Source organism: Ixodes scapularis, unplaced genomic scaffold (genome assembly GCF_016920785.2).
Source record: "Ixodes scapularis isolate PalLabHiFi unplaced genomic scaffold, ASM1692078v2 PGA_scaffold0__279_contigs__length_252992795, whole genome shotgun sequence".
In the NCBI taxonomy this organism is placed as follows: Eukaryota; Metazoa; Arthropoda; class Arachnida; order Ixodida; family Ixodidae; genus Ixodes; species Ixodes scapularis.
Window position 1 is genome coordinate 122,618,974 of NW_024609835.1, and position 11,502 is coordinate 122,630,475.

At 44.6% G+C, this 11,502-nt stretch overlaps 1 protein-coding gene across 1 annotated transcript in view; it reads left to right on the forward strand.

The window, feature by feature from the left end:
• LOC8033116 (DNA repair protein XRCC1) overlaps nucleotides 1-11,166 on the forward strand; it is a gene marked incomplete in the record, with an annotated part of 347,524 nt that extends 336,358 nt beyond the window's left edge. The window contains 3 exon segments of the mRNA XM_042292882.1: nucleotides 3,131-3,206; nucleotides 10,666-10,760; nucleotides 11,157-11,166. Coding sequence (XP_042148816.1) covers nucleotides 3,131-3,206; nucleotides 10,666-10,760; nucleotides 11,157-11,166 — 181 coding nt within the window.
• Between the last annotated feature and the right edge of the window lie 336 nt (nucleotides 11,167-11,502).

Below are 11,502 nucleotides of genomic sequence, written 5' to 3' on the forward strand. Positions count from 1 at the left end.
GATGTGCTGGAATATCTGCCAGTGCAGAGTAACGTGTGACCATACATCAGTAATTGGGACCGCCAGCCCGGGGGGATCTTTAACGTCCATCACGCAGGAGTGATCACACGAACGCACTGTTTAACGATACTCATCCAGTTCGAAACGGCCAGGGGTGGGAAGGAGGTTGAGGCTCAGAAAAACCTTGAAGCGATCTGGCGAACTACTTCCCCACTCCCTTGCACGCTGGTAGTAATCCGATCGAACGCCGCCTGAGTGACGCTGGCATATAGTAAGTTTAGTTTGTAATTGCTCTGGAGGTTTATTTTCCCGGACGGAGGAAACGCCGAGCAAAAAGCACAGAAGCCGACACAACTCGAGGTCGAGGAGCGTTGTACCATACCAGTGGCGTCGGGAGAAAAAAAGCAGGGTGGAATTGGGGGAGGGAGGGAGGGAGGGAGGGAGGGAGGGAGGGAGGGAGGGAGGGAGGGGGAGGGGGAGAAGGAAGGGGAAGGGGAGGGCAGGAGAGGAGAGGGAGGGGGGCAGATATTTCGGACTGTCAAAGAAAACAATACGGAGAAAGAGGGTGTGGTCGAGCTGCTTCTAATCTGAAATTATTTATTATATGTATAGCTACTGTCGGTCTTCACAGCATTATAAAGATCGCGTAGATGGTCATTGCTGAAAATTCGCTGTCAGAAGGCACTACCCGTCACATGCTTAGTTGTTCGGAAGTTCAAATCTGTCTTTTTGACCTAAATAACAGTGCCTTTGGTGGAAAAATTAAACTGAACAATAAATGCTGAAATGAAAAGCTTAACAAAAAAAAAAAAAAAAAAAAGAAAACAAAAAAAAAAAACTATCAAGAATTTGCTCGAATGTTGTACTCTTGCATATTCAGAGGCTCAGAACTTCGAAACAAGTTTCTCCTAATAAAATGTGTACAGGCTAAAAGAAACACTTCCCAGGAACGTAAAAAAAGAAAATCAAAAAGCCTTTTTTTTTTATTGACGTGCTGAACTTGAACAATATCACAAATCTTCCCCCATGATTTAATTTATTCCTTAATGTGAAAAATAATAAATACATTATTTTGTATTCTGCAGATGGCAATGATATGTACTGTGTGTGGTGTTAATTTAAATGCGATGCCTCAAACAATTTAGACGAAAAAAATGACCAAGTTTAGGGCATAATTGCCCGTTGATACATGTTTGGATATTTCTTCGAAGCTCATCTTGAATAACAATAATCATATCTTAAGACCACACTTACCTAGTCTATACATAGATCATTCTTAAAAAGTTTAACATGTCTACCATAAATAGCTTCGACTATGCGCGGTTCAAATATGGCACAAACGAGAATCGCCAAAACCCGTCGTCCTTCTTCGCTCCTTCGGGAATTTATTTCTTTAAAACTAATCAAGCCAGAACATTGAAATAAACGGCATTGTCTTCCGCAAGGAATGCAACACCGCATGTAAACCCCCCCCCCCCCCCCCCCCCCCCAAAAAAAAAAAAGGGAATTACGGATGTATTTCACTGTTTGAATTCAAATGAAACCGCCCGCCGATCTTTCGAAGTTCGTCGAACTTTTGACTTTTCAAGAATCGAAAGGTCGAAAAATTTTCGATTCTTTAAATAAATAAGTTCGGAAGTTTCAAAAGTTATCGAATTCATTAACGTAGGAAGTTAGAAAGTTCGATAATCATCGCATTTTTTAGTCTATCACGTTCGCAAGGTCGACACTCATCGAATTTTGCGGCGTAATAAGTTCGAAGTACGAAAATTCGACTTCAGTCGAAGTTTCGGATGTAGAAAGTTTGGCAATTCGAAATCTTTCGAACCTTTCGCACCGCTTGATTCGATCATCGAAACTTCGGTTCGAAAAAAGTTCGCGCAATCCCCAATCTACCCCCCCCTCTCTCTCTCTCTCTCCCGTAAACCAGGGAATGTAGCGCGCACAAGAAAGCGCCAAAAAGTGCCGACATTAGTCCGTTGAAAGCGATGTAAAATTTAAAACAAAATATGGATCGCCCCCCCCCCCCCCCCCCAAAAAAAAAAAAAAAAGGAGCTTTTGTTTGAAAATTTTGAATTTGTTGATAGAAATCGGAAGTTCAACGTCATGGTTAGTAAAAACGCCCCGAGACTGGGAAAAAGAAAGGACGGGCCAACGCCGGTCTCAAAAACTGTTTGTCCGTCCTTTTTTTTTTCTTCTGTCCCGGAGTGGTTTTATTATGTTCAACTACCACCAGCTCGTTTGCGCCGTAATCTTCGGTCCTTATGCACTTTAATTTTTGCCTCATTATGTATTCAAGGAGGTGTATGTATCTTAGTGCACACCTCCTTGACGTCTTGCAGACACCTTTTACGGGACAGTAGATGCGTATTGGGAAAGCCGCGTGATACTTCGCGGTAGCTACAAACAGCTTGCTTTTTGCCTCATCTCCGATTTTTACAGACAAAAACGCTTGTCTGCAAACGAGCCTTTTTGCCGATCTCCGAAAAGTTACCGCCTTGGCTTGCTAAAATATGGGACGTGGGCGGTGGTAGTCGTCAGTTTTTACATTATTGAGCTAGAGAGTGTCTTGCCAATACTAAATTCATACTAAAACAAACAAAACGAACTTATGCTGTAAAAAAAAAAAAAAAAAACAATATTTGGCATAAGGTGCAGCGTTGTCCACACCTAACAAAATGTGATTATCGCTTTGTTGTTGGATTTTTTTTCGCAAACACGGAATCCCAGTTGCTCTCCAGATGGTGTTGTTATTTAGACACTCTTCGTGTAATTCGCAAGCTGCGTAATCAATACATGTCCCTGACACCCAAGTCCCTAGCTAATAACTTCCATTTCTGTTTGCTCGTTATAGCCACTGTGTGACTTTCATCGCCCCGTGTGCTTCATTTTTTGAGAGGAATGTTCCTCATTGTTTCTTAATTTTAATCTTTCCGTGACAACGTCCTTTAGATTGATACCTTCTTTACTGCGTGTCATTCTGATTCAACGCTCCTTTCTTAAAGATTTGTGACGAATACGCTTTTTTTTTTTTTTCATTTTCTACCTGAGCAGAGAAATGTTTATTTACGTCTTGTGATCCAGACAGGTAGTGTATGTATCAATAACTTCGTACATTTTTCTCCCGTAGCGACCTCATGGAAGATATTGACCCTTCAGTCAAGTTTGTTATCACCAAATCAAACTGGAGTGAACACTTCGACAATGTAAGTACTTCAACGTATATAAAACCAAAACCGTCAATACAAAAAAAAATAAAAACTGAAAAAAGATTGTTTGGAATTCGCATTTGCGCGTTTTATCAAGTTGCATCCAGTAAATTCTTTATAAATGGAATAAAAAAAATACGTAGTCTTCTCCAACACGTGCTAGATTGAACGATTTTCTCTGAAGGTCCTGGAAGCTAGCCGGAATCTTTGTTGCCATCTTCTCGGGAATTACGACTGTATAGGAAGTTGATTTCTCTCCGGTCTCCCCCTTTGAGGGCACCACTCCAGCATTTTCGATCTTGTTGTTCAGAGTGCCTTATACGTCGAAGCGGCTAGCCGAAATTGGAATTCCCAGACGGAAAACGACAGACTCTCGTAAATTGTGGCCTGGCTCCGTTCCATGGGCGCACCTTTATTCGGAGGTCTCTCTGCTGTGGGACGGCTGAGACCCGATTTACCGCCGTTTGTTCCGATCTCATTTCGCCACCATAACTGGGTGTATGCTGATCGGATGAAAGGCGGTGCGACGCGTTTTTATCTTGTTCCGTGTTTTCGCTCGCCCCTCGCCACTGATGAAATCGGGGCTGGCGTTATTGAGGTTCGTACGAGACGCGCGTTGGGAGGCGCTTGAGAAGACTGAAAACTATAGAAGGAAACTCTTGGCACCTACGAGCCCAATTCTAGGAAGTGGATTCCAAATTGTTTTTCTCAGAGGAAAACTCAGGAAGGATGCCCTCCCTCACCCCTCTTTCTGTTTTTTTTTTGTTTTTTTGTTTTTTTGCCCTCAAATTTGTTTGGCAAGTAACTAAATTTGTTTGACAAGTAACTATTCTGTAACGAAAATTTGTTTTCTCTATTTTGTTTTCTTTTTATGGGTTGAATTTGAGTTTTGATTGAAGTTGCTTCCGGGTTTCGACAAAGAAAACGCTCAGGCTGGCATAGCCATTGCCCCGGAAATTTTTTTTTCCTTTCTTTTTTTTTTTCAGTTGGGTGGGTAGAAAATATCGTAGTAAAAGGACCCGACCTAGCTTTTTGTTTTTCTACTTCGTTTGGTTTTATTTTATGGTGAACTATCGGTGGTGCGGGTGGATCGAGTTGTCAACGGCTCCTATGAGCAGTTCAGGAGAAAGATGGTTTCCAGAGGGCGACGAGTTTTAGCATAGCCGCCCCGCCGCAAGAAATATAGTGACGGCGACAGTTGCTTACGCCGTGTTTCGTTTACGGTACATCTGCGACACGGTTACGGCGTGGCGGTTTCGGAAAAGGAGAACAAGGTTTTCTTTTCTCGAATCAAACAAAACAAAAAAGAGCGCGTCCGTGTTTCCTGATTTTACCGCTGGGGCCTTGCTTGGCTCTGCGTGACAGGCTTCCGGTGCTGACTTTCTTCCCTGATTTCCTTTCCCCTTTACAGCTGCCGCATTCTTTCACGATTTGACAGGCTTTTTAGAATTAAGGAGGCTATGGCGTAACATAAAGCAAAATGGCGATAGATTCTTCGAGATGACCACGCGAAAGCAGACACAGCAGATCCGAGTGTGTGTGGTATACCATCTGTGATTAGCAGCGCCAGCCAGACAGCTTGTTTCCGTTTTCTTCCCTGTACATAAGAAAAAAAATGCTTTTGTTTTTGTGTAAGCTTTTTTTCTTCTTGAAGCCCACACTTTGAAAACGGAATATGATAAATGCATCGTCTGAAGACATATTTGTGAAAGGTTTCAATGCACTGCATTAATTGGTTTCTTTATACGGATATCGTTTTCCGAAGGAATATTGCTCATAAACAAGTGCGGGCGATTCACACACTCGTTTCTATTCTGACTGAGAACAACTGCAATGAGTTGCAGTGGCAACAGCTTGGAGCCGATGAAGCTGTTGCCATAGCAACCCGTACGTCGCAAACCGTTGAAGTCGCATTTGGTCTGACTCAGGCAAGTGTGTGAACCAACCTTTAGGCGTCGTTGAACGTGACTCTCTTAAGTTCCAGCTTGCGACCACTGTACCGGGGGTGCCCTCCTGAAGAGGTCGTTCTCACTTAGACCCAACCTGCAGCTGCCCACGGGGGGCTGGCTAAGCTTTAATTCATTTCCCTCGAAAATGACCCGGAATGGAGCGCCGCCGCCACCTAAAGTGCTCTCTCTGTTCGAAAGAACGGGAAACGGAGAAAGGGGGGAAGCGGCCGTGCGCATTGTGTACGTGCGCTGTGAACGACAACTTGCCCGGCTCGGGCGCTCATCTGCACTTACCCGCCGGCTCTGCGCCTCACCGCACAAACGCTTTTTTTTTTCGTGTGTGTGTGCTTTAGGATGGGTTCATTTCCTAAGCTTTTTTTTAATGGGCGGGCGTCTGGTGCAAGACCGCCTCCGAAATTTCCGAACTTTCCCTCGGGACACTGTTAAGACTTCGCTTTGCTCAGTTGTCGGTTTGATTCGAGGACTGCCCTCACAAGCGCTCGCCTTCTCGGCGAATGTTGCAGCCACTAACTCGTTTCTTTTCTCGAAAACGGACCGATAAAGGGATTTTCATTTTTTTTTTTTTTTTTTTTTTTTAGGCAGCGTTTTGCATGCAGAAGGTACTTGTTTGCTTTTACTCTTGAAAACGAGACTTGGCCCCATACTGTTTTTATGATCGTCGCAAAAATACAGCACACGCTTCCCCCCCCCCCCCTCCTTTTTTCTTTTTCTTTTTTTAGAGGAGATTATTTTTAGTTGGTTTTACAATGAACAGCTTCGCTTCCGAGAAACGGCAGAGGCCGATCGACCGCTGATTTTAGAAGGCAGTGCGACTTCAAAGCTTTTTTTAATGGATGTTTGGGGTAATGCACTTTTTGCTCCTGCCGCTTGTTCCAGGATTCCACTTACTGTACGTTGTTTCCACTTTTCTGTGTAGCGTTTTTTGGTGGAAGACACCGGCCTAACCACGAAAATTTAGAAACGACCTTCTCGACGCGATGGGCTAGCGCGATCGCAACATGTATGCTCCCGTGCAACGTATCTCTTTGCAGGGTTGTGCTCTGCTCGTCAAATCGAGGGGCCTTGCGACGATATTTGAGCTTGTGCTCTTTTTGTGATTTCTACCTTTATGAGGGCTCGAGCAACGCGAGGGGCAAGGACGGAGTTGCGAAATGTGAATGCATCATATTTTTATCCTATGTCGTGGAAACACGCGGACACAACACCACGTGCTTAAAGCCTGCAATTAGGTAAAGGGATGACGTCGGATGGAGGAATTTCGGGATATGTCAGAGCTGTCAAAATGAATTTTTTTTTATATCCTAGTAATAATCATAATGATTTATTTATCTCATTCCTAATGGCCCAGCAGGACATTGCATAAAGGGGGGAAAGGGGGGGGGGGGGGTTGTTCAGAACGTAAACTAGTGGATAGGAACCAAACACTCACTATGCTGTGCTACCAATATTCATACACAAAAGTTAAAGAATAAAATATTAATGGTAGTGATAATGAAACAGTAGTAATAATGGTGGTTTTCTGCGTGAAAATTGATACAAAAGACGTTCCGGTTCGCAAAAGCAGGCTGTTTGCCTGTGGGGCCAGGCAAGCCTACGAAACACCATAACATATTCATTAATTACTCTTTTAACAGTAACCGTCTATTTTGGCCAGAGTGGATAAAAGAAAACATATCCAACAAAAGCATTTGATTGTTGAATGCAGGATGAGTAACGCAGAATATTTCAACACAAAGCAATGAAGGATCACGTACAAAAGACAAAAAATCATTTCCTTGGCACCAGTTTTTAAGCAGTTTATTTGCTTTATTCATAGACAATGAGCGAAGAAAGTCCTCTAAAACTCGCAATAAGAAATATAATTCGACCAATCATCAACATTCGTCTTGAAATGAGATTTTATTGACTAATGCCGCGCGCACGCCTACTTGGCCGAATGGTTACCGTTCTTGGTTCAACTTCCCACGCAAAGGGCCCAGATTCGATGCCTGGGAGCGGAGGCACCTTTTTGTTATTTCTGTAAATATCGCGTTCAGCTATATTCGAAAATTCCGTTGCCTATTCGAGGTTCGAATGTTCTACGCGCCGAACCTTTTAGCGGCTCCGCGTTGCCAGACGGAGTCAGTTTCGCTTCAGCGTTTGATCCTGCTGTTTCGCCGCCATCGACGCCTGCGACGCTAGCCTTTTTTTTTTAAATTTTTTTAAGACAAGTTTACGCCATTTAACGTTTAGTTTGCTTTAGTATTTGTCGCCTCATCAATTGTCATTAGTGGCAATATTAGACAGGCTCAGGACGTTTACGGGTACCAATAAGGAGCGTCCTCGTACGGCATGAAAACAGAAGAAAACACAACAAATGAACAGTTAGATGTTTAAACAGCAAGAGTTTAGTCTCTCAGAGTATAGCGACATTGTTTCCTACTGTAGATGAGAAATTTAGCCAGTGCATTACGAATTCTAACCGGGGTTCTTTCAGTGCATCACGTGGTAGTGATCACACGACCGCAAACTATTGTATATGATGCTCATCCGGAGATCTAAAACGGGAAAGGGGTGAGGATTGTATCAATACCACAGTCTAAAAGACCGATTGACTGCGTCTTTCCTCCCTAAACGCCATCAGTAGTGGACCCACGCAGAGCCGCCTTGCGTCAGCGTCATTGAAAGCGCGTCTTGAGGGTGTATCTCAAAACCCCCGATTCACATTTGAACCTTGCGAATTTCGCCCCATTCTCATTTGGTCCTCGTTTGAACCTTCTCATATAAGATCCGAACCAGTTTTGTTCGCAACGAGGCCCATTCCTAAACGTACCATTCGCCAGAGCCGTGTATAGAGAGAGTTTGGTCAATGTGAGGCGCGGGCAGGGCCACCGAGTGCACTAGACTCCGAAAGTGGGCTTGGCATGCTCTCTTGACCAACCAGAAGCTGAAAAGATTCCCCTAGCGGTGGTAGCGAAAAACAGTAGTGATCAAAGGTATATGTTCGTATATGGTTTTAACAAGCGCGTAAGATTGAAGTGCAGTAACTCTTCGTGGTTGAAAATAGGGTGCAAGTGGTGTTTCGATCATGATCATGCAGAAAGATGTAAAAAACGAATGCGCCGCTCAACTCGGTTTGCTCGGGCAGAGTGTGACCGCTCGGAAGGCAGATTCCCGGCCCTCGGCGCTTGGCGTAAGAATTATGTCGATGTCGCACTCTTCCACTCTTCGCACTCTTCCACCATCATTTTGGATGAGCGTGATTGAAACATCACGTGTACCATATTTTCAGTCGGCGAGAGTTACTCCTATGCACTTATCAGGTTTGTTTCTCGCGACTACCGCCAGTGTATTCTTTTCGGCTTCTGGTTGGTCACATTCAAATTTGTGAGGACGCCCTGGAACACGCCCAGCCCGATTTCGGCCAATGGCGCCTCCTCATTTGTCTCCTATACTTCCCAACGAATGGCCAAACTCTCTACATAAACGGTTCTGCCATTCGCATTTGGACCTTGCGTAGTTCGTCCCATTCTCATTTCGTCCGACTCATTTGAATCTTCATAAAAATCCAAATGTTTTTTTTTTTTTGTTGCCGCAGTGCGTTTTGTTTTGTTTTTGTTTGTTTCTTTTTTTCCCGTTGGTGCTACGGTTGAATGACTTTAGTTGGGCATGCCTTTTACCGTCGTCATGCCTTCGCAGTTTTGTTGGTGAGTCTTACCTTGTTTGAACCCCCAGCATACCATGAGATATGTCTAGGGTCCTTCTTTTTTTCGGGTAAAACTAGATATTTCCATATATTTACACCCCCGATATGCTTTTTCTTAATATATATATTTTTTTTTATAAATCGGGTCAAACACGTTTATTAACCGAATTCAAAACAAAATTCGACGAACTTCAGTTTTTTTTTTGGGCATTGTAGAAATGTGGAGTTTATTAACGAAACTAGTCCAATGTGCGCATGACAGAGGCGATGCAACAACTTTTCAAATAAAACTTTATAAAAAAAAAAAAAAAAAAGAATTTGAATTTGTGAAGGCAATTTTTTGTTAGAAAGCGTTACCCCAGACTACCAAAATGGCTCGCTGACGTTGCTGGTGCGTTGAAAACGGAAGCTTTGATGTTACGAAAACATTCTTTCAGTTAAGATATGTCTAGAAACTGGACAGGTCTACTATCGGAACAGAAACGCTGCGCATGCAGATGGTTACCTATATCAACAAAAAGCTTATTTTTTTTAGAGCGCAGCTCTTAGGCGCCCATTCCCGGCTTGAGCGGCGTCGCCGTCGGCGTCGCCGTCGCCGTCGGCGTCGCCGTCGCCGTCGGCGTAACCGCGAAAAACCCTCGTAACCCTCGTGAGGGTTACGAGGGTTACGAGAATAACTAACCCTCGTAACCCTCACGAGGGCTACGAGGGTCACTAATCGTCGTAACGGGTTACGAGGGTTAGTTACCCTCAAAAGGGTTACCCTCACGAGGGTCACGAGGGTTATGAGAGTTACCCTCACGAGGGTTATGAGAGTTACCCTCACGAGGGTCACGAGAGTTACCCTCACGAGGGGCACGAGAGTTGCCCTCACAAGGGTTACTAGGGTTACCCTCACGAGAGTCACGATGGTTACCCAGGTCACGTGACCCCCCCCCCCCCCCCCCCCCGGGGTCACGTGACCTGGGAATACCCCTCCGAGGTCACGTGACCCACCGTTGACGTCATCGCCACTGATGACGTCATCAGTGACGTCACTAATGACGTCACCGGCATCCGCATCGTCATCGCCATCATCACTGATGACATCATGAGTGACGTCACCGGTATCCGCATCGTCATCGTCATCATCACTGATGACGTCATCAGTGACGTCATCGGTATAACATCGACATCGTCACTGATGACGTCATCGGCATCGTTACGTGAGCCCCCCCCCCCTCGACGTCACGTGAAACCCCAAGGTCAAGTGACTCCCACAAGGTCGCGTGACCCCCCGCCACCCGAGGTCACTTGACCCACCGAATTAGAGCTGCGCTCTAATTCGGCGTTACAGGGAGTTGTAAACGGCTTTCATTTTTTCTTTTTAAATTAAAATGACCAATTGAGTTCTTTTCTGTTTTATTCCGATTATCTGCACATTTATGACTGGTTTGTGTGAATAAAACATTTAATATACTAAAATTGATAGATGCTTTTTTATTGGTGGAAGGCAACGATCGAGTGCTGAAGGCAGAACTTCTGCATTCTCTACCTTTCACAACTGTTGACCTTTCCAATAATCGCCTTCTGCGCACTGCCACCTTTGTCTGCTGGGCTATAGAAGGCGTTCTGCCTGCGCGTGCGCAGTAGCTCTTTTTCATGAAATGTGAGACACCGTGCACGCGTCCGCTGCCCAGTGACTCAGCATTTTTCGTCGCTTTGGTGAAAAGCACTCGAAAGGTCTATTGGCGAGGAGATCGAACTATATACATCGTTTCCACAAACCCTTTCTATACACCTTCGCTATATACATTTTCAGGTGGCCCACAAACCTGTATCGACACTTGGACGCCTAATACCTCGTCCGAAAGGCCGTCCACCAAGAGAAAAAACACAAGGCGTTGTGTACCGAATTCCCTGTGCTGAGTGTTCCACTTCATACGTCAGCGAAACGAAAAACTGCAAGGATAGAGTCCGCCAACGTAAGAATGATGTACGCAAATTCGACCGAAGGCGTAGCGCTGTTGCGGAACACTGCGACAACAATGACCACCGCATCGACTTTGAAAATACCCGAATCCTGGATGTAGAAACTAAGTGGCGCCAATGGCTCTTTATTGAGTCGTGGCGCATAGAGACCACACCAGGAAATATTAACCGATCCTAACGCACCTTGCCCTCGGCATACGTCAGTGGACTACGACACTTAGAAGGAACACCAAAGAAACAGGTCCCTACCATAGAGGAAAACGAAAATGCTGGTCCTCATTGTAAATAACCAACTCTAAAGAAAACGAAGGTTTTCTTTAGAGTTGTTTAGACCTGTTTTGAAAACTAACCTCCGTAGCCAAACGAAGGTACTGCTCTACATTCACTGCAGAAGAAAAGGAAGAAGCTGCTTCTCTTTTAAATATACCCCCTGAAGAAGGTGTGACCCGGCACCGAAACGTTGGCACCCTAGCTTCTTTTAGGGATTGGTTGGCGTTTTCTTATTATTTACAATCTTTTCCACAAGAGTGCAGCCATCTTGAATGTCGTCGCTTCTAGAATGCGGTAAAACATCGTTTTGATCTCTCCACGCCTCCGTAAGGTGTTTACGAAAAATGCGCGATTGTCACAGATTCTTGTTTTGCCTCACCCATATTTTCTCGCATAT